Consider the following 24,124-nt stretch of genomic DNA (forward strand, 5'->3'; position numbering starts at 1 on the left):
TGTTGTTTAGAATCCAGTATTACCGTAATACTTTTGTCTTTTATGAGTTTAACGAAGAACTCGTTCAAGAAGAACAGCGCCATCTACGCCAGGCGACCTGTAAATGTGCAAAAACCACCTCATGTCAGCGTAAAAACCTTTTTGCGATATATGGGAGTTTTTGCTAAATTTATGTGGTTTCATTGGGCGCATTTTCAATTTGCGCAATTTGGTAATGGAAACGCGGCTAATGAAACCTGCCATTACACAACCATTCATTAAAAAATAGTTCACAAAAAATAAAAGTGTGCAAGGTAACAAAAATATCAAACTATTTTACCATCAAATGTATAAAAATGACGAATACAGCATGTAAAACATGTAAATATGCTTATGGTATAAATGATAAAAAAATATATATGTTGTTGAAATTAAAGTTTAGAGAAAGCTAAATTCAGAAATTATTCTGATTTAAGAACTAGGCTAAGGCCCAGTGCACACTAGCTCCGGCCCTCTATACATGAAAACAAATAGTTATAATTTAAGTTTTAAAGCCACTCCTTTCCATTTTTCCATCTTCAGACCAATAAAAGTGCGAGTTAGAGACGTATTCCATGTAGAAAGTGTCTGAAAATGTAATGGCATACTGTCAGAGGGCGAGTGTGTCTTGGCTGATGCAATGTAAACTCGCTCTCTTCAGAGGCAATGTTGCTTTTAGCAGCGCACGGTGGGGTGGTTGGTTAACATGCTTTAGGTTGCGCGTTCAGTTGCAGCAATCATGCGAATGCCAGACAGGACCTAGAATAGAGCTGCCTGCTCTCCAGCATATGAAATGTTAGCGTTTATGTTGTTAGCGAGCCCACTGTTCCCTCAGAGAGAAGGAGAGCGTATTCCGCGGCATGCTGCTGGCAAAGCGAGCGGGATAATAATTGGCTGTTTTATTCCGGCGGACAGCAGCAGCGTGGGGCGGACACGTCTCTCAGCCGCTTGCACACGCCAGGGAGGGGGGAAAAGCGTCCGTAACAGGGACGCCGAGAATAAAACAAGATCCACTTCTGAACCCAGAATAAACACAGTCCAGCAAAACATGCACTGTCTGGCCTCTTCTTGGGCTTTATTTTTTTACTTTGTTCGCTGCAGACGGAGCAGTGGCCCTCTTTTTTTGAGGGTTTCTTGGGAGCGTTCATATTTCTAGCTGACTAAACAGACTAAACACAACTCTTGACTTGGACGCGTGACCTCCGGTACCTTCTGCGTTTTTTTTGCTCCTTCAGTCTCTTTCGTCATTTTATTGGCTCTTCAAAGGATTCCATAGGCGCATTGCAGTACCATATAAGTCCAAATCTCAGCCTTTTATGGCCACTGTTTGTCATTCATGTCCTCCCCTCATTTTGCTTTCTGCAGTTTCCAGGTTTCTCACTTGCTAATTCCCATTAACAATACACCTTCCCATTTCGTTTCATCTGAGCTTTTGGCATGAGACACTTTTTTTCCTCTTGTTGGTCACAAATGAAACCTCTGTAGAGGAGCCAATCCCATTGAAGGTTTGTTTTTTTGACAGCTCAGGTCGGGGAACATGTCTGGACAATGAGCCTCTGAAACGAGACTTCCTGTACCCCACTGTGGCTCCAGGGCAGGTGTACGATGCAGATGAGCAGTGTCGTTTCCAGTATGGTGCCTCCTCCCGTCAGTGCAAATATGGGGTAAGAAGGCTGCAACACACTTTCATGCTCTGGGAATGTCGTTCTTACATGGTGACTTTTATTAGCTCAGAGACAAAGAATTTTGGGCATTTTGGGGTCAGAAAATGAGACAGTTTGGATTAAATCAGGATTTTTTAAATAACAATATGGCTTTAATCATAAATTATTCATAAAAAGAGAAAAAAAATTAATGTAAGTGTGAAATATTTTTGCCACTAGTGTCACCAATGGAATTGCAAAAATAATACCTGTTTTCAGACAGGTTTCCGAAACTCATGCCATTGGTTGAGACAATGTTGCTGTGTCGGACTGGTCTTTATACAGACGGAGCAACAAATACATTTTTTACAGACTTTTTTTCTAAACATCCGCACACATATCAGCAACCAAAAATGAACTATCATAGCAGCAAGCACAATTGTTCTGTAGTTGCTTAACCCTCAAAACCATAAATGTTTCGCCAATCATTATTACATATTCGGGTCTTTAACAATCCGGATCTGTATAAAACTCTCCTAATATTTGAGTAACAATTACAGAACAGTAAAATAAAGCATAATTTGTTACCTTTTGAGCTCGGAAGGGTTCAGTTTGAGCAGATCCTTACCATCATCACTGTCCTCGTCAGAGCTCATTTCCCAGTACATTCAGCATCTGGCTAATATTCGCAATCTCAAACATATTCTCAAAACTATCATTTTCAACATCTTAAAAATCAAAATGAATATATCGCTGACAGCTTCTTCACCAGATCCACCATAAAGTGTCAGTGACACTAATATTGTTGAGCCATTTAAAGTTTTGCTGATGATCCTTCCTATTCTTTTGTTTTCTGCCTGCGGTAACTGTGAGTGAAACGTCACTTCATCATTGTGTATCAGACATTGCCAGCTTGTGGAGTAAAGATGAATTCCTCATATTCAGTCATCAAAGATTCAATTATTGTTGTGCAGAAAAAATATACTTACACTGCTACACACCTCGGGTCGTTAGCGACCCTATACAGTTTTGTACAAAAAATGAATAGGAAAACGGGCATTCTTTTATAATTGTATTTTTTTTTTTCCTGTTATATTGTTTAGAATTAATTTATTGAGGAATACTAAGAAGGTTAATGTCTAACTTTAAAAAATGAATGAGGAGGAGGGTAGTGAATGACGTCCCAGGTTAAAATTCAAGAGAAAGTTGATGACATTTTTGAATTATGTACATAATGCGGTAGATGTTGGATTTTTTAAACACTGCAGAAATGTTGTTCTGACATTTTTAGAAATACTAAAAGCTGTATTCCGTAACTTTTGGGTTAAAAATTATCCAAAATAAATTTTTGAGCAAGTACATAACCAGCCAGGGTTCAAAACTATCTGCTTGTCTTAGCTCGATTCAAAACGCTAAGCTTGTAATAATGTTTTTAATTCCAGTGGTACTGGTGGATTTCCGTGGGAATTCGAGCATGTCTTTGCGTCATTACTTCACATCTGTACCTATAAAGAAGGAGTCCCGGCTAGTAGGCTATATTGCGTGAGGATGTTGGAGGTGTAGATTTATAGCCTTTTCTCACTGCACTTGATATAAACGTATCAATTTTATGGCGGATCCAGAAAGGTTCAAATGACAATCACCCGTGACAACTGGAGATTCAGCCGTTGTAAAATGCAAAAGACTTCAGACTTCAGAGTGGCTACAGAAAAAAAAGAGACTGCAACCGGCCCATGCGAAAAAACAAGGATAAATATCGGAAGGGCATTAAATGTAGTCACACAATGCTGATGTTGTTAACATTGACAATTTGAGAACAAAGTATAATTTGAACGGTTTGACGTGATATGATAAGCGATCATTAGATTTAATCGGCGCAATTTACTGCAATGCTTTTTTCCCCTTAGTTGGTCAGAACAAAAGTTGATGTTACTTACTTGCTCAAATGACATTTTCCGGGGGAAAATTATTATGTTGGTCATACTTCCAAAAAGTAGAATCTGTGATTCTGAATGACAGTATCCACACCGGCGCGTTGACTGACAGCCGCACATTCTCCTCAAAACACAACCCACGTAAAGTTGATAATTCCGCGAATAACTGCAATTGCAGATTTCGATCAGAGATGGCGACAAAGAGGAAAAACTACGGACTGCAGCTTTAAAGGAACACTTCGACTTTTTGGGACTTTAGCTTATTCACCGTATCCCTCAGAGTTAGATTAGTCCATACATACCTTTTTCATCTCCGTGCGTGCTTTAAGTCTGTTTGACGCACCCACCGCTAGCCTAGCTTAGCACAAAGACTGGATGTAAATGGCTACAGCTAGCATACTAATCCCAATAAGTGACAAAATAATGCCAACATTTTCCTATTTACATGTTGTGATTTGTATAGTCACAGTGTGTACAAATAGCAAGGTCATATGAAACACAGACATTTTTTAAACGTTTAAATACTGGGAACTATTTTCTCAGAAGGCGAAGCACTGCTACTTGGGCGGAGTGATGAGCGCAGCACCCGAGAAGCGCCGTGGTTATGGAGCAGAGTTCGCTCAGAGTTGGAGTAATAGAGTCAGCAATTACTAGATTGTAAATGCAAAGTTTACAATCATGGGTGTTCGCTGTATTGTAAAGAGCTGTGACAATAAACAGGGGAATTCCAAACAAAAACGCTGACCTGATGAATCAATGGCTATTGCTCTGGATATAGATCCAAACACACCTGTAGACATCATCAAGGACTATCGCGTTTGCTCAGAACATTTCACTAGGACGACTATTTAGAAAAAATGGAATTTGCCACACGGACCATGAAACGTGTGCTGAAGGATAACGTTCCGGCCATCCCATCGATAGTAAAGACAGGACAAAGTGGATCACCTGCGGCTGCGGTAAGTGTTCCGTTATGATTTTAGATGACTAGCCTACTGTTACAGTGCCATTAGCTAACGTTAACGTTAGATGTAGGCCTAATGTAACCTTCGTGACACTATTACATGAATAGGGTGCTCACTACTATTACAGTTGTTCCCGGGCTCCATGTATCCCCTGTAATGTTAGTATTGTGTTGTCACAAACGCGCTCTATCGCCCCAGTAACAAATAAGCGGCGCTAAAGGTAACTTTCAGGACTGAAGCGTTCAACTTGCTAATGAATAGGAGGGGGTATGGGCAGTTTTCATTTTTGAGAAACAGTGACCTTGTTTGCGAAATAGTAGTCTACTCCCGTTCTGATTCTCCCCTCGATCTCAGTTTGTTCAGCATTGTCTATCAGCTTCCAAAGTTTGTAACTCCTCGTCTGTGTATTCTGGCTCAAAACGATATGGTTCTGGATCTTGGTTTGATACCAAATAAAAATCCTCTGACAATTCCTCAAAGTCAGCCATGATCACGAATCACATTCGCTACTAGCTAGTTAGTCACGTTGGTTTTGTTGACGGTACGGTGCTTCTCGGGCGCTGCGCTCATCACTCCGCCCAAGTAGCAGTGCTTCGCCTTCTGAGAAAATAGTTCCCAGTATTTAAACGTTTAAAAAATGTCTGTGTCTCATATGACCTTGTTATTTGTACACACTGTGACTATACAAATCACAACATGTAAATAGGAAAATGTTGGCGTTATTTTGTCACTTATTGGGATTAGTATGCTAGCTGTAGCCATTTACATCCAGTCTTTGTGCTAAGCTAGGCTAGCGGTGGGTGCGTCAAACAGACTTAAAGCACGCACGGAGATGAAAAAGGTATGTATGGACTTATCTAACTCTGGGGGATACGGTGAATAAGCTAAAGTCCCAAAAAGTCGAAATGTTCCTTTAAGTTAAATATTTGGTTGTTGTGGTAAATATCCCAAATCGATGCCAACAATGGGTGAAGTCTGTTTGTAAGCAGTTTATGGACTTGATGAATTTTGGTATTTTTATTGTCTTTGAAAGGCTTCATTCAAATGTACAGATTGCATTATTTTAAAAGCTGGTTTTGTTTTCATCATTAAAACACATTATATTGACATTTTGAGTCTATTTAAAGAAACTTACCAAGTAGATGTTTTCAAAACATTTCAAAAGCATTTGTTTGGATTACTTTTTTAGGTGCTGTTTCAAGAACCTTTAAAATATGTTACTGAGACATCACCTAACTGCAACCAATGCAATGAAGCGAAAAGCGCTAAATATTCAATGTAAATACGAATTTTTGTCCTAACCAAGTGTGCTTTGCTAGAAAATGCCAGGACACAGAGTAATATAATGTGAACACATCAGATATTTGCTACATTCTTGATGCTTTACCTGTGAGGTCAGAACCTGCTGCATATGTATTAAATCCAAGAGCTGATTTTAATAACACTGGACGATTCAGAAGGCGGTTTGGACATAGAGAGCAAGACAGCTACTTAAAGAGCTCTGAGGAGACATGAAGCCGGAGGTCAAGCAGTTATTTTTACCACTGACCCAGAGGAGACTAGCCAAAGGACATGATTTGTTCAGCAGGCAACATTACAAGAAGAGCTCTCTGATGTACAGAGCAGTGAGGGGGAAAACGTGCTGTGAGTGAGTGCTGTGGTGTCTCATTTGGACTTGTAAAGAATATATCGAGTTTAAGTTTTTGTAACACTTGCCCTGATTGTGGAGAACTTTTGGAAGCTTTAAGAAACACAGGTGATAGCAATCAGCTGAGATTATTTTCACTTCCTTTGAGGGCTAGAAGGGAGGCTGCCAAGTTGATACTCTCTTGTAGTATGTCACATGATGCCATTCATGTTGTCGAAATTAAAGATTGTTGTTTTATCAGCACCTGAAACGAGCTTTGCCGAGGACCGTTTGAAGTCGGGCCACATATCTTTCAGAGAAAGTCCATACTTGAGGTTTGTTTCTTTTCCTGCCGAATCCCCAGACTTTTGGAAATGATAATGATTTTACCCAAAGAATAACAAACTTAAGCAAATAAACTGACACAGGGGGGAAAAAAGAGCTTGAAGCAAGCCAGGAAAATTAATGATCAATAAGAGATGGCGCTCTGCTTAGTACAAATATGCGGCTTTGCTTTCTACACCAGAAAAGAATTAAATTACCCGAGATTACAGAGTTCTTTTGTTTCATTGAGAGATATATCCGACAGTGGATGAACGCATGCCAAAAAGAGAACCCTGTAATTTCTCTCTTAAGCTCATAACTGTGGTATAGATCAGCATGGAAGACGGTCATGTAAAGAAAAAAAGTCTTGCATTCCCTTGGCTCAAGTTTAATACAGCGTGTAGTGTTAGTGGATTCTGACAATCTTTTTTTTTCTGCCAACCATCTGTTTTATACATGCCTTTGGAGAATTATAACCACACCAGCGAACCAGAGGTTTGAATTTGGTTTGGAAAAACTGTTACGGAGAGATAAACACACACCCAGGGGGGTGGACGAAAAATTCGAAACCTAAAAATATATTAATATCAAAGTCCTAATAAGGTGCACAACCACCTTTTGCCTTCAATCCTTCTTGGAATGCTGTCATACACATCCTGAATGGCGTGGAAAAAAAACATTGAACCTATTGTGTTTTTAGGACAAAGGCAGTGGAAATCTATTTCTTAATCAGATCAGTGGTGTTTGGATCTAGTGACTAGGGAGGATGTGGGAGGCATTAGACTTTATCTTTCTGTTTATTTAACCATCAATTAATTAGCATTGCATATGGGGAGATTATCACCATGGAATATGGGAACATCATAAAAAAATATTTAGTGGCAGTGGAGAGCACCTAGTATGGTAAAGTGGGTTCGGCAATTTCAACGTTACTGGGTCATATTGACGCTGGAGGCTGGATATGGACGTGTAAACTTGTGACAACTTTTATGCTGATGTCACCCATGTTTTGCATATGATGTCATAACATTTCCTCACTTCAAGACATTAAATAATTGTATCGTTTTTGTGGTATGTTCAACTTCAGCTGGTTATTTGACTATTTGACCTCTTTGCATGGGTGGTTAATGAACTCAAACATCATACACATATGTGATTAATCAGATATATGCACAGCATATGCATAATATTACATTATATCTTGCACCTGACTCAGCTGTCATATACATTGATGTTAGTCAATTTTACTCTTTTAGTAGTTTTACTAGAATGCCATCCATGTCAAATTCATACCAGAAGTGGCTCTGAAAATTCTAAAAAAGTTTGATAGTAATTACTTTGGTCTTAGTGAAGTAGGCCAATTTTTATGCTACCCTGCACTCTCAGTTTAAGCCCGTCAGTGCCTGAGTCTTGCTGGTCAAGCCTACCCCTCTGACCCTCTCAGCATGAGCATCTTGAATGAGCCAGCAGGAAACCTTATTAAAACCAGCTGCAGAGGTGGAGCTTTTGCAACCTGAGAGTGGCAGTTTGCTGCTTTATTTAATCTGGATGGGCTGGCCAGCTGAGTCTTATTTACTGACCTGGGGTCAGTGGCGGTGCTCCCTATCATAAGTCTTTTTCATGGGGGCACTTGTCTGTCCTGTAAATCCTGTGAAGTTCAAGCTTTAAAGGGACTTTGTGCACTTTATTGGGAAATACAATGCAGGGTTCTACAAAGCTACACTTGTATACGGAGAGCTTTTTATCTTCCTATGTTCAAACTTCAGGCCCCAGCATAGTTCCTTCAGAGCGCATGGAAGTTAGCCCTTTGGTACATTTGTCAGCTACTTATAAGGGAGTTCTCGCAATTCATCCTCACTATGCCAATCCTTTTTTTACCCTTTTCCAGCTGTGATGTGCTAAGTTCGTTATGTACATTTTAGGGAGTCCTACTGATTTTGAAACTTAACTTGATGAGCAACAAAACGTCTTCTAAAAAAGCTTAGATACTTACATTAACAAAACTTTGGCTAAATTTTGCATGCAAAAGAAGGTCCATTGTCCATGAAGCACCGCTTACTGATCACTTCCAAACCAAGCAGCTTTATATTGGTAAATGCTGTGAATTTGAGCCATATACAGTGAATTATGGGTAGGGCTGTCAACGTTAATGCATTAACGCATTCAATTAACTCAAAATTCTTAACGTGTTAAAAAAATGTATGCAAATAACGCATTTAACGTCAAAACATCCCACCGCTGTATGGCCAGATGATGAGCAAACTACATTTCCCGGCTTGATAAAGCAAACCAGCGTCTTGCTAGTAAAGTTTTGATGGATGAGGATTGCAATCGAGGTAAAAACGATTGCGGTGACATACATGAGTCGTACAGTAAGCATCCGTGAGTCCATTATATGAATGCGCGCTCTCGATGCACTGATGGCACATTGTATTTACGCACAGACACATTTCACTACATTCAGGTTGTTTCCACGCACATTCAGGTTAATGTTTTGATTTGTCATGTGTATGTTGCTGTGTTTAGTAATTCTGAATTGATCTGTGTACTGTAGTTGGTATTGCAGTCAGGTTATTGGATTTTTTTTATTTATTTTTTTATCTCCATGTGGTCCTGTTCTGTATTTCAAGCAAAAGGATACGATTAATCACAATTAAAATGTTTAATCTATTGACAGCTCTATTTATGGGTAAAAGCAAGTCTGTCAGGTGGTAATATTCCTTTGGCCATTATCCAAGCTTCTCTGCTCCGGGACAAGGAAAGTCCTGGCCTTTACAACCTTCCTCCCTTCCTTGCGGGCCAGGCATTAGCCACATGAGGTCTAAGAGCAGAGCACTAAGGTTAAGCTAGGTAAATTTCTTTTTATTTGACACAGCCCATAGGGAATACTTGCCTAAGGAGAACGTTTTAAACTGCGACCTTGGCTTGGCCCACCTCTACCTCCAGAGGGAGCATATACGTGAACTGCTAGAAATATTGTTTCTCACTATCCTTGACCCTAAATACTCAACCCCTAGGGAACCGCAGGGAAGCTTCAGCTCTACTATCCCAAAGCAATTGGGGAAAGTGCTCTCACCCTGCCTGGACTTGTCCAGGATCCAAAGACTCCCAGTACTCGATAAGGTGCCCAGTAAAAAGAAGGGATGCTATATGGCACATGTTGGGTTGGAACGGTTCACAAAATCCTCGGTACGGTTTGTATCACGGCTCTGTGGTCACGGTTTTTGGTTAGATTCGGTATACATTGTTAATGTTTTTTTTTTCCTTTTTAACACTTTAGAAATACCATACATCAGCATAAAATATATAGCCTCCTAATATTTAGCCACCATTTACAGTATTTAAAAATAAGTTATTCTCAAAGTCATGTAATAAAAAACTGAAAGAATGAGGCAGCTTGATCTTAGGAATAGACACATTATTGTGACACTGACAATCATAAATTAAATCTGTGGGATTCTGATACAGCAAGGCTTTTCATTTATTTGTAAAAAAGTTTACAACTGTTGGCCTTAAACTAATTGTAGCTGAGAACAAAAAAACGTATTGTCAAATTTAAAGAATAGGCTTTCTTGTCACTGTCAGTGCCTACATTTATTACAGTGTTGTTTAAATGCTTCGGGTAGTAGAATTTGTTCTTTCCTACCCGACTTTCTCTTTCTTTCGCTGTCAGTTGACACACTGGGGTGATGTCTCCGCAGATAAGCTAACATATTGGAAGTGTTACCATTAGCATAAGCAACACGTGTTGCACAGTGCTTACAAACTGTTGTGGTTTTATCCAACATGTTCTAACCGCCGCCCTCGTCATATGTAGCACTAAATCCAAAATGATCCCACACAGTAGACCGAAACGATACTGTCGGTGCCTCGTGAAGTTGACCTGCTGCACTGCAGCACTCGACACTCCTAACATTGGCCTCCGTGCCAAATGATAAAAAACAAGTTACGCTGCGCTTGGCCGGACCCGAACAATACACACGTGTCTCGAACCTTGACAAGTGAATTGAACAGTTCAGATTATTTTCATGAACCGTTCCACCCGTAGCACATGCTTCAGACGCCATCACCAATCCCGCTGATGGCGTTCCCCATAGTGTCAATCCAAGATTCAGTGTTGAGTTCCACTATGAAAGGGAACTGTTTTTGCTTGCTGTATAACGCATAATTTGTCAAATGTCAAATCAGATTTTGTCCAATCAAATTCTTTTTAGAATAAGTATGTCTCCTCCACGAAAACCGCCTGCCACTGACTAGCAAGTAGCATGTTCATGTAGCAGTGACGTGACTACAGCCTATTGGCTATTAAAAGGGGGAGTATCCTTTCAGTATGCCCCACCCAAACATTTTGTTTCAATAGGTATGTCAACGCAAGAAAGAAGCGATTTCATTGGGTCTCTAAAAAGCCTGCTGGGGAAGCCAGCCCACTGCACAATGCTAATCTTGTTTCCATTTTTTTCTGGTCTCTCTTGGAAATTGATATATTCTGACCAACTTGCTTTTGCCTTCTTTCCTAGGAAGTGTGTAGAGAGCTCTGGTGCCTTAGCAAAAGTAATCGCTGTGTCACCAACAGTATCCCAGCCGCAGAAGGAACCCTGTGCCAGACCAGCACCATTGAAAAGGGGGTAAGTCAGTGTGCCATACGGGGAAAACTTTATGCAATGGGAAAGGTTATGAAATGGCAGGTAATGGGAAACGGACTCCTCATGGCTCCGGGTATGGCGTCTGGCCATGCTCTCATTGTACCAGATATGGGAATAAGAAAGCCTATTCCCAGTGTTCACTCATGCAAGCAGCGTTTGGGTCATCAGTTTTCTGCCGGGCCAGGTTAGAGAGACAGTTTTAACAAAGATTAGGGTGGCCATTGTCCTCGCTCGTAGGATGGCTCAGGAGGAAGAATGGAAGAGGACCACGAGCTGTCGATCTTTGTTACCATTCGCTCAATGGATCTATTTACTGCCAAGCTCTTGTGCGTTGTCTTGGACAAGCAGCGAGTCCCAGGTTGAGCCGCTGTTTTTTTTTAGCGGGTGGCGTACTTATGTCTGCCCCTGGCTGGGTCAGCATCAAAGGAATACGAATGTCAGCCATTTCTCACCCAGCGTGTAATGGAGTGGAGGCCCTGCCAGCTCCAGAAAGACGAGAAATGGAAAGGCAGAGAAAAAGGAGTGACCACACATGCTACTGAATGTGCTTTCCACCATCAGCACTGATAATGAATTTGTCACATCGTAAAGAATGGCTGTCGAACACTGCAGGAAGCACAATGCCAAAAAGCCGCCCATTATAAGGCAGAATTCATTCTTGATCTGCTACTTAGGACTCTCTTCCCCTTCTTTTTCATGTGATGTGACAACATGAAATAAAAATTTACTCTACTTGCTTTCTTAACAAATGCCCTCATTTATCAGTGCATATTATAATTTGTATCAAATAAAAAAAATTCACAATCTTTTAGTAATAAATAATATATGTAATAGTGATATATAATATACTTTTAGTGAGATACTAGCCAATTAGTCTCGCGTAGCCAGACCTTCAGACTGACGACAGAAGGTCTGGACTCTATCGCAGCTTTCATTGGCCAAGGACAGCCCAAGATAATAAACCGGCGTGCATTTAATCAATTATTAATTCAGGAACATTGTGCAAGTTTACTGCAACACTGGAGCCGCGAACTTCACATACTTTTGAAAATTCAGCATTTAGTTGATCCTAGTTAGCGCTCATTCTCACAGGTGTAAGCACTATAGTGTTCTTCTTCCATGAGGGGGTTTGGCATCACGCCATTAGTTTCCAGGCGGACCATTAAAGAACATCACACACGTCTCAAAGACATTCATCCAACTAGATGACGAAAATCGAAAAGTGTTTACAGTTAAATGTGCTATAGGCATCAGATGTTCAGCCAACTGTCTGAAGTTGTCTCTGAGTTGAGTCTAATGGAAGTTGAGTCTGAGGCTGAGACTACTAGCCAATAAACCAACCAATGACCATCCATTTGGATTTTATCTGCATCAGCCAACAATCATGTCCACTGGGCAGATTATTAAAAAATGTGTGACTCTTATATCAGTTCCATAATCTGCTGACTGGCATGTCAAATTATAATAAACAATTTCTGTATTCAAAATGTACCCCTTACTGCACACCCCCCATTTTGGCAAGTGTGGCATAAATGACATACCTGAAATAAAAAGGTTGCTGCTCACAAGTCATTCTGAATAATCAACATATATTTAGAAAGTCAACACTTGACAGTTTACAGTTCAAGACTCAGAATTACTCACACTGTTATTAATATGGAGATATATAAGCTCAAACATTAAAAACAAAAATAAAAATATTAAGAATATAATTTTTTAATGTATAAAAATATGTTGAACAACAATAATCTGGGGCCATCTGCGATTTTTGCACGTGAAGGGGTTACATTTAAATGAATACAATTTAAAATATGAATCAAAATTAATTATTTTATTTTGTACATTTTAAACATTCAATAATCTGCTGAAAGTCTTGTCAAATTATAACAATTTATATATTCAAAGTAAATATTTTTTACTTCAAAATACTTTACTTTCAAAGCATGCATATGATACAGTACCTTAAAATGATGCTGACGGAGGCAGCTCACTAGGCTTCAGAACAGAGCGTCTGTTAGATAAGACATTCTTTAAGAGGTTATTTTGGACCTGCGTGCTAGTGTCTTAGCACACTACCCTGATTTCAGACACTGGTAGCTGAGGACACAGCCTTTCCCTTGCCAAGTTCTTCCTGTCTGTGAACGAAAGAAATAAATAGAGTCTGAGAACAAGAACAACCATCCAGACAGAGGGAGAGAGTGAGAAAGAGACAGAACTTAACCTACTGACACAGTTGCACAGTGACGACAGTTTCCAGCGTCTCCAATCCTTGTCCTCGTGTCCCCTGGGTTGGATGGATTATGAGGTAGAGTGTTGAGAAGATTTCACGTGGTCCTGACGCATTACAATGCCTTGAGTCTGTTTTTATTCTGGAGTAGATTCAGATTAGGGACAGTAGGTGAATGCGCTGTTTACACGATACAAGATTTGGCCAAGAGATTTCTCTCAAATGACAGCTGCAGTTAACTTATTGGACATACTAATTACAATCATAACTGTAATAATGAGCATGGGAATGCTCATGGATTAATATTTTGTCAGAGGAAATGGACCAATAATAGGTACTAATAAAAATACAAAAAAAAAAAAAAAATGTTTTAAAGAATGTTTCACTCAAAAATGTTGTCATTATTTACTACTTGTATTTCAAGATGCATTTCACCAGATGAACAATGGCAAATGGCATTGGAGTTAATAACATAAGAGTGTCCACAATAAATAAATGGAAAAAATCATTTTAAAATCTATCTTAAGACACATATGTGTGTTTTTTTGTTTTTTCGAAATCTACTCTTGGTATTCATGTTGGTCTCTGATCTGATTTTTCTATTTGCAAAAAAAAGTTCATGATGTTTTATTACAATTTAAAATGTCATGTTGTGTAACCATCAAGTAAAAAGAACGTTTTCCATATATCTTTAAATAAATATCATTACAATTTTGAAAAAAAAAATCATGTCATTTGACCCATATGTCGTATCAATCATGAAATACCAGTTTGAATATCCAGAAATGCCATTTCAGTAGATTTTGTATTGACATTTGTAGAATTTGTAGAATTTTTCTGTTGAAATGCAGTGTCAATTCATAGACACCGATCCCAAAATGGCCGACCACGCGTGTAAAATCATGAGATATACTCCATATTCTCATTGTAACCAATTATAAAACTGACTGAAATTCGGGAACGCTTGTCCTTTCAGTTTTTTTGTTTTTTTGTTTTTTATACATTGATAAATTGCATTTGAAGTCATTGGCCCGAACCCAGAGTACTCCCCCGTATAACTGGCTAGTCAAGTCAAGTCACCTTCATTTATATAGCCCTTTTAACAATATGGACTGTTTAAAAGCAGTTTTACCGTGATAATAGGAAATTAAAGTAACAGAGATTGTTTTGGCTTTACAGCAGCTCTACAATAAAGTTATTGTCCAGCTAAAGTTAGTTTTGATCCGTTGCAACAGAAAACCCTTAACCCGCACCGGCCCGCTCATTCGCACAACAGTGCCTGGTGGCTTGAGAAAGCAAAACTTGAAATAAGTTCCAATGTGCAAGCCTTAAAAAAAAAAAAAATAAAAAAAATAATATATATATATATATATATATATATATATAATTTATATATTTATTTATTTTTCTCTCTCTGCGCAAGCTTTAAAAACACAAACCGGTGAAAACGCTGACGGCGTGCACATGTGTATTACGTGTTTAGTCTATAGGTATGCGCGTTTGAATATATATGTGCGCAGGCGTGTAGTCTTTCTTTACAAATTGACCTAAACAAATTACTTGTCTGGCCTTAAAAATTTATAATACAGAATTATCGCTTCCAAGCAGCCATGTGACCCGGAACTATTTTGACAATGTTTTATTTGTACAGAGGTAAAGGGAAGGGAAGGAGGCTTTCACAGGGGAGAGACTAGTTGACACTTCAGGACTGCGTTGTCGTCGTGTCCAGGTGCAGGTCCTTCATCAGATCTGGATCCGGCGGACTGCGGTAAACCTCGGGACAAACAGAGGGACTAATATTAGCGTAGACGCCATCCTTCTTATGATGTAACAAGTACATCAGGATTTATGAGGAGTGTTCCCGGTTCCGGCTGACCTAATCTATGCAGCCTAACAATGAATTATAGAAGTTTATAATGTGTTGTGTATGCTAGGTCAAAGAGATGTGTTTTTAGTCTGTGCTGCTTGGAAACGTCTGGGGTTGAAGCTTTATTTTTCGTTAATTTAGCCACTGTTTCAAGTAAATACCTAGGGTTTTGTTTATTTTCTTTTAATAGGGTTGAAAAACAAGCAGATCTAGCAGTTTTAAGGCCTCTCTGTATGCAATCGTGCTCTCTTTCCATGAAATGTGAAAAAACTGTAGTTTTTTTTTTCTTCCAATTGCACTCCATTTTTCTGGCTGCTCTCTTAAGGGCCCGAGTGTGCTCGTTGTACCACAGCGTTGGACTATTTTCTTTAATCTTCTTTAAGCGCAAAGGAACAACTGTGTCTAAAGTGCTGGAAAAGAGAGTCAAAAGTTTCTGTCGCAACAAGCTGGGAACCAGCTGAGAGTGAAGAATGAATAAAGATGTGTTTATTTTTTGTGTATGTGCACTTGCAAGTTTCCAATAAAAAAAAGAAAGAAAGATGGGGGTTGTGGGTGGTATGGGTTGTGGTCACTCACCGGCAGAAACATAAGTCAATGGTTTCAATAGATTTTAGAGCTATGACAGAGGGGAACATTTTAGAAGAACTAATTTCTCCATATCTGTGTGTTAGTGGTGTTATCAGGGTGAATGTGTGGCGTTTGGGACATGGCCGCAGAGCGTGGACGGAAGCTGGGGACCTTGGACAACCTGGGGCGAGTGCAGTCGTACCTGCGGTGGTGGCGTCTCCTCGTCCATGCGACATTGTGACAGCCCAGCGTAAGTAGGCAAAGTAAGCCAGAACAAAGCTGAACAGGTCCCTATTTGGTCCATCTCACTACTGCTCACACTAGCCTCATTACTGTCTCACCTTTCTGCACAAAGATGTGCGCAATTCAGTTCAATTCAAGCGAAATCCAGTCATTTTAATAGGAATCCACACAATGTTGAATTTTACTTCAGGGCGAAAGACTTCGATTTGCAAAGTTGGTTGGTTAAATTCGCTGTGTTGGCCAACAGAAAGCTGCTTGATTTGAAAGTGATGTCTGTGTGACTTGTGCTTCATATGTCACTACACTATCTATTACCATTTCAGTCATATCCGACTCTTGGTGATTCTATGGCCATCTCTTGCCATACACGAGAGACTGTCCATGCATTTTCTTGGCAATGATTTTTCCCAACCCTTCCCATTACATGGCTTCGGACTCACACAAACACGCATTCACACCTACGGGCAATTTAGCGTGGGGGGTGGCGCAATGGATAAGACACATGCCTTTGGTGTGAGAGACCCGGGTTCGAATCCACTGTGAGACACCAATGTGTCCCTGAGCAAGACACTTAACCCCTAGTTGCTCCAGAGGCGTGCGACCTCTGACATATATAGCAATTGTAAGTCGCTTTGTATAAAAGCGTCAGCTAAATGAATAAATGTAAAATGTAAAATGTGATTGCAGTACCAGTTTTGGCCACAATCTTACATACAGTTCCTTTAATTAATTGCTCAATGTAAATAGTTGCATTTATTTGATCAAGGTACTGTAAAATTTGTAATATTTTGAAATATTACAATTTAAAAGATCTGTTTTCTATTTTAAAATATTTAAAATGCAATTTATAAGAACCAGCATATTAGAATAATTTCTGAAGGATCATGTGACACTGAAGACTGGAGTGATGATGCTGAAAATTCAGCTTTGATCACAAAAATAAATTACATTTTAAAATGTATTCAAATAGAAAACAGTTATTTTAATTTGTAATGTTTCACAATATTACTCTATTTTTTACTCTATTACTCTATTCTAGTATTTTTGATCAAATAAATGCAGAGCATAAGCGACTTCTTTCAAAAACAATAAAAAAAAAAATGTATTTAAACTGCAGAAAATGTGTAGCAATCCCAGGCACTGTATTAAAAAATGGTTTTAATATTTTACTAAAATATTAAATGTTGCAATGTTGAGAAAACCCTTACTCAATTTGTCAAGCAAAAGGTACTGATTTTTTAGTTTAGAATTTTGCCGGGTTTTTTCCTTGCCAGTTTCTGCAAACTTTTCATAGGTAGCCACAGGAGCTCAAAATAGGTTTGTATGTAGATGGAGTTTAGGTTTCATTCCCGGTGGTTGCGGAAATGTCTATCCTCACACTCTCGCTGCAGACAGTGGCGGGAGTGTGGCCGGTGTAATATGTAACACCTGTGTAAGATGATCGGCCCTTAAAACCTGGCTACCCGAGAGAAAGGAAACCCAAGCACTTCAAGCCAAGCTGCCCTGGAAAGCATTCATTAAGAGTGGCCCTGAGAAAACAGCACAACCAGCCGCTCTTTGTGCCAGACGGCACGTAGGGAGGAAGAGGAAGATGGTCAGAATCACCTAAGGCTTGGCAAACCTCATTACGCTGCCCTCAAGGGTTAAAATGACCTGCTGAGAAATGGCCAAACAGCTTAGCTGTTCACTGAGAGAGACCTGGATACATATATCAAGTATTTATAAGGCAATGAGGAAAAAGTGCATACTGCCCTGCTGGTCATAACAACCTGAACAGACACTGGAGATAGTACAAATGTCTTGAGCTCTCTGTCAAACAAACACAAATGGAAACTGCTTTTCATATTTGCTTGCGGGTTGAAGAGTTTTCTGAATTTCCATTTATGGAACTGAAGTCAACCTTGATAGAATACGTGGATACTCAAGGGGCTTATTAGGGGCCCGGTTATTAATTATGGGGATTATTGTTTATAGAATTGGAAATCACTGGCCTGAGGGGCATCTTGCTCTTGAACAATGGAACTCCATGTAAGGCTGAAATCGTCACGGTTCTGCAAGAGAGAGAGAGAGAGAGAGGACCCAGACGCAGAATGAGCAGTGGTGATGTTTTATTGACATGACTGTAGACAGGGCTCAGCAAGGAGAGTGAGGCAGCACCAGGTGGGATGATGGTGAGGAAGACAAGGCAGGAACACAAGGAACCAAAGACTTGATGATCTCTTCGATGTAGCACCAGTCTTGCTGCCAGGCAGAGGCTCACAGAGCCAGAGGCTTGACACTTGAGAAACAGACTGAGACTGCTACTCCGGTCTAGAGAACACAAGACTCACAATGAACAAGACAAGACACAACAAGATAAAGCAAGACAAGAGAGAAGATCATAAATGAAACAAGGGGCAAACTAAAACCTGATGTAAATAACTATGGCTAGATAAACAAAAGAAAAGAAATGAAATAACAGATTTTTTCTGATTCTACTTTGTAACATGTAAGATCCAGTTAAACGATAGTCTGGATTGGATATATTTCAAGATGAAGTGCATAACTATTGTGCTACATAACTATATAAAAAATCTGTGGCAATATAGACCTAGTTTGGTGCAAATCACAATAAATCATGAATTATATTTAAAGATTCATAGCCTGCGAGAAAAAAAAAATCCACATTAAATCCAAAATGGCTCCGTTGGGCGGAGCTAATGATTTTAATTTGGAAAGTTCCCCAGCTTGATGAAAACAACATGTATAGAGTTTGGTAACTGTAGGTAAAATTGACCACACAACAACAGTCAAAAGGGGGCGCTACAGATGTGTATTACAATATACAGGTCAATTAGTGATTATGGGTGACATCACAAAAATGTATTTTATTGTAGGGGTCAAATAGTTTGACAAATGAAAATTATTTTGGTTAAATTTTGTCAGATGGGTCTCTATGATGTTTCACACCAAATTTCATATGAATTGATCAAACAGCCTCAGGGTAGTAAAAAAAGGCATGATTGAAAAATTCGAAATGACGGTGCTGTTTCTAATTTAAAATGTTTTAAATGATTGTTTTCAAACAGGTTTACCTGCTATTTCTACTGCCCTAGCAGTGTTTTCACTCTATGAGAAGTTAACCTATGAATGACTTACTTAAATTTGTCTTCGCACGTTGAATTTGGATAGAAGGAAGTATTTTAATGTTGAAAAAAATGACACATTATCTCTAAACTGATCTGATCAGCACAAAAGAGCAAAGTCAACCCAGATCTGAAATATGGCTTTGTGTGTGATCTGATGACCCAATCTGATCTTTAGGACACTAAACTTCAATCTGGAAAAATATGCTTGTGTGTGAGTGCTGCATGTAGAGATTGTGGTTACTAGACCATTTGCCTTCCTCTGTAAAAGCAAATGCAGTACAGATGCTGTCCGGTGTTGATTGGAATGGTGTGTGGATGCATTTTTTACATTGATTCCTTGTCTCTCATGATGGTACCTCATGAGTCTTTTTTTATTCAAACTCTTTCAGGCCGACTGGCGGAGGGAAGTACTGTCTCGGAGAAAGGAAGCGCTACAGATCGTGCAACACTGACGTGAGTTTTTGTAACATTGACGTGAGGCTGCAATCTGCATGATATTGATTTATGCTTAGAATTTTTTAGTTTTAGTTTTTTGGAATATTTAGAATTTCCCAGTATTAGCTGCACAATCCATATATTTTCATGTCAAATTAAAAAAAATGTACAATTAAAAAAATTTGTACTTTAAAAATGGATTATGGTGAGCATAATTTTTAAATTCAAATCTTCCCCCCACCCCCTTAATCTATTTCAAGGTGGTGTTTTTCTTAAATAAAAATGGTTTTATTCATAATTTTTTATATAAATAGCTTTAGTGCTCATGTGTTTTAGCTTCGAGGTTTTCTAGATTCTAGTCTAAATCTAAAAATGCCATTCCATTCACAGATTTGTGACTTTTCTCTTCTGGTGACCTAATGTTGGACTTTTCATTTTCATTTCAAATGCTCTCTAGAATGAGCAGATAATCATGGTTTTAGGACTGACTATTTTAGAAAAATGGAAAAAAGGGGCAAGCCTTTCAATATGTCCCGTCCAGACTTCATGATTCATAGGAAACGTCATTACAGGACTTTATGGGGTTTTTAAGGTGAAAATTGAGCTTGTTAGGCATCCTTTCTACCACAAATCTTAAAAATAACAGTTAAACACAAGCAACGAATGTGTACTTTGGAAAACAAACAGCACCCCCTTGCACTGAAAATGAAAGTATCTTGTCCAACACAAACGTGTTGTGGATATGGACTATTGGTGACATTTGGTCAGATTTGGGGAGCTTTAGACAGCAGCCCGGCGCTGATTCAGCGCTTATAAAACAACAACCCCATCACAGATGTATTGTAATTGGTTCTTTGACCTCCTGGAATCAAATGAATCTTTTTGAAGGAGACAACCAAGGGTTGAACACCACTCTCTGGCTGTTTATGTGGGGCATTCCAATGTCTGGATTTATTATGGCTGTGGCTTTGAAATTATTAAGTCATTGAGGATACGGCCCCCCTATGGCTCTGGTTCCAGCCACGGCCATTGTTCAGTACCAAGCAAAGGTCTGCTATCATTTGTTCTACTTTTCAAAACAAAGAGCTAATCCGCATCCCTTCACTCACTGCTGACTCCATGATCCGCCAGTTTACATGGAGACTAGGGTTAATAACAATGTTGCGATGGAAAGAGGCCAAGTCGAGTCGCATATTAAAGTTTAATTGGCTTTAGGGCAATAATGTTTAAATAACAATGTGAGTTCATTACACAATGCACATAAATTATTTGTTTGTTTTTTAGAGAGGGGATTTTTTTTCTTTAATTACAAGAGGCAAAAAGACATATTAGTTTGATTTATAAAAAACAGTAAAACAGTCATATTTTATATAGTGAAATATTAAAACACTTTAAAATAACTGTTTTCTATTTTAATATATTTTAAAATGTAATTTATTTCTATGATCAATGCTGAATATTACGCATCATTACTCAAGTCTTCAGTGTCACATGATCTTTCAGAAATCATTCTAATTTAATGAATTGATGCTCAAGAAACATTTATTATTGTTGTCTATGTTGAAAACAGTTGTGTAGCTTCACATTTTTGTGGAATCCGTGATACATTATTTTTACTCAATATACTTTGATGAATAGAAAGTTCAAAAGAACAGCATTTATTTGCAATAGAAATCTTTTGCACCCATGTAAAAGTCTTTACTGTCACTTTTAATCTATTTAATGCATCCTTGCTGAATAAAAGTATTAATTTATTTTAAAACAAATCTTACTGACTCCTAAGTTTTAAATGGTAGTTTGTGCTATATTCCTGTGACTACTGTCTCGGTTACTATTGTAACCTCAGTTCCCTGATGGAGGGAACAAGACGTGGTGTTGAATGCTGACACTATGGGTCACACTTGGGAGCCCTGTTACTTCAGAAAAGGCCAATTAGAATTGGCGAGAGGAATTTGCATGTGCCACTCCCCCATACATACGGGCACAAAAGGAGCTGGCGTGCATCCACTTATTTAGGTTTGTGCTTAGGAGCCGAGAGTGTGTCCCGGCCATTCAGAGGATAGTACAGCATTGTGGCAAGTGGGACGCCACGTCTTGTTCCCTCAATCAGGGAACGGAAGTTACAATAGTAACCAAGATGTTATAGAAAATGACACAACTGCTGATCTGAGTTACAAGGTGGTCGGAAAACCCCTGTGTGCTGGGTAACAAGTGCACTAGCGACATCATAACCTACCCTGCGCCCCATGTAAGCCGTGTATTTTTTTGTATCCATCGGGGACTGAAGGACAGTACTTGCAATGAGAATAGGTCGCTTCAGCCAGACTTCCTTGACCTTTTCTGGGAAGCACACCAGTTAGCTAATAGACTCCACTTCAGAGAATAGGCCTGCCTCGTAGAGGGGGCTCTAGTCTGAGTGATGGTGTCTATCACTGTTGGTGATAGCCCACTCCCGTCCAGGTGCCAGATGTGGAGGTTCCAGAGGTCTGGGCGCAGGTGCCAAATTGTGCCCCGTCCTTCCTCAGGGGGATTTGCCAGGGAGGGGCTGTCGTCAGGAGCCTGAGCTCCAAGAACCAAGTCCGGGTAGGCCAGTACGGCGCAACCAACAGGACCCCTTCTTTGTCTTCCTTGACTTTGCATGTCTGTGCAAGCAGGCTCACTTGGGGAAATGCATATTTGCACAGACCCTGGTGCCAGCTATGTGCCAGTGTGTCCGTGCCAAGGGAGGCCTCAGTCAAGGAATACCTCAGAGGGCAATTGGAGCATTCCTGGGAAGCGAACAGATCTACCTGTGCTTCAATGAATCAACTCTAGATCAGCTGTACCGCCTAGGGCTCCACTCTCTTTGGAGCATCAATTGCCGTGACAGCATGTCTGTTGCACGATTTAGCTCACCTGGCGGTTTTGTATGAAACCGTCGGCGTGTTGTCTGTCCAGACCAACACGTGCTCGTCTTGGATCAATGGCTGAGACCTCCGCAGGGCCAGCAATACCACCAGCAACTTGAGGCAATTGATATGCCAGCATTGACAAGGTCCTGTCCAGGAACTTGAGGCTGCCCACCTGTTGCATTCAGCTGCCCAGCCCATCTTGGACGCATCTGTTTCCATCCCGAGAAAACAGATGCTCTGCACTGACTAGAGCTTACTCTTTTCTCAGTTGACCTGAAGTCCCAATCAACTGAGGTGTTTGAGCACCAGGTCCCTGTCTGTGCACAATAGATCTCAAGAGTGAACTAGTATCAGCCAGTCGTCGAGATAATTGAGAATGCCCACTTCGCTTAACGAGGCAAGGGCGGCCTCTGGGACTTTTGGGAAGACGCGAGGAGACAGGGACAGCCCAAAAGGTAGGACCTTGTACTGATATGCCTGATCCAAGAAGGCGAACTGAAGAAACGGTCTGTGCCGAGGAAAGGTCGAGACATGAGAGGATGCGTCCTTCAGGTCTATCGCCACAAACCAATCATGTTGGTGAACGCATGTCAGAATGTGTTTCTGAGTCAATATCTTTAACCGGAGCCTGTGCAAGGCCCGATTCAAAACTCACAGGTCTAGGAATGGTCGTAACCCACTGCCTTTCTTCAGTACGATGAAGTAAGGGCTGTAGAAACCCTTCTCCATCTCAGGTGGAGGGACGATCTCTTTTGCGTCCTTCGCCAATAGGACTGCAATTTCCGCATGCAGGAAAGGGGTGTCTTTTCCTGCCACTGAGGTAAAGAGGACGCCATTGAACCGGGGCAGGCATCTGGCAAACTGAATCGCATAGTCAAGTATGATTGTCCTGATAAGCCAGCGTGACAGGTTGGGAAAGTTTAGACAGGCTCCCAAACTCCGCACGAGTGGCACCAGAGGAGCAATCATGTTTGACATATGGTGGGGCGGCGCAGCACAGCATTGGCCTCCAAGCTGTGTGTCCCAATTCTGTGGCTGTAGTCGTACTGGAACACCTACCTTGCTCTGCAAACCCCAACTGGAACTGGCGGGTGAAGAAGCTTTGCGTCCTCTAAACACGCTACAGTGACCTGTGTGGGGTTTTGTGTGTGCTGCGACCAAACATTAGGAGGTGAGGGGCTCACCTCCATCACGTCCGGTCTGCAGGCTTTGTGACCCAGGAGTCTGTTCTTTCTCTGAAAAGGTGGCAAAACAAAAACAAGAGGAAACCAAGGATTCTCCACCCAGCCCTCCTCCAGGCGAAGGAGCGTGGAGACCTCCTTAATCCAGGACCTAATCCATGTCTTCAACCGGATTCAAACACGTTTTTGGGTGCCTCAGTGAGCACAGTTGGTTGTGTTATAAGTTCAAACTGCATTAAAACACTCTGAAACTACTTAAGAAATATTGTCAAATAAAACTCAGAAGAATGAGACATGTGAGAAAAAAGTCACACAGAGACTGAGTAGTTTGAAGGGGTTGAATAGTTGAGAATGGAGTAAAGGCACACTGGTCAACCATATCAAGAGCTCTGCGCATCAGCCTGTGTGGGACATAAATAGCCATTACTCCA

At 40.2% G+C, this 24,124-nt stretch overlaps 1 protein-coding gene across 3 annotated transcripts in view; it reads left to right on the plus strand.

The window, feature by feature from the left end:
• Positions 1–24,124, plus strand: part of adamts6 (ADAM metallopeptidase with thrombospondin type 1 motif, 6) — an 87,698-nt gene that overhangs the window by 31,812 nt on the left and 31,762 nt on the right. For all 3 annotated transcript variants that reach the window (XM_082157415.1, XM_082157416.1, XM_082157417.1), the window contains 4 exons: positions 1,541–1,682; positions 11,029–11,136; positions 15,920–16,065; positions 19,576–19,639. In XM_082157415.1, coding sequence (XP_082013541.1) covers positions 1,541–1,682; positions 11,029–11,136; positions 15,920–16,065; positions 19,576–19,639 — 460 coding nt within the window. The remainder of the gene's footprint in view (positions 1–1,540; positions 1,683–11,028; positions 11,137–15,919; positions 16,066–19,575; positions 19,640–24,124) is intronic.

This window comes from Leuciscus leuciscus, assembly GCF_965113295.1.
Source record: "Leuciscus leuciscus genome assembly, chromosome: 24".
In the NCBI taxonomy this organism is placed as follows: domain Eukaryota; kingdom Metazoa; phylum Chordata; class Actinopteri; order Cypriniformes; family Leuciscidae; genus Leuciscus; species Leuciscus leuciscus.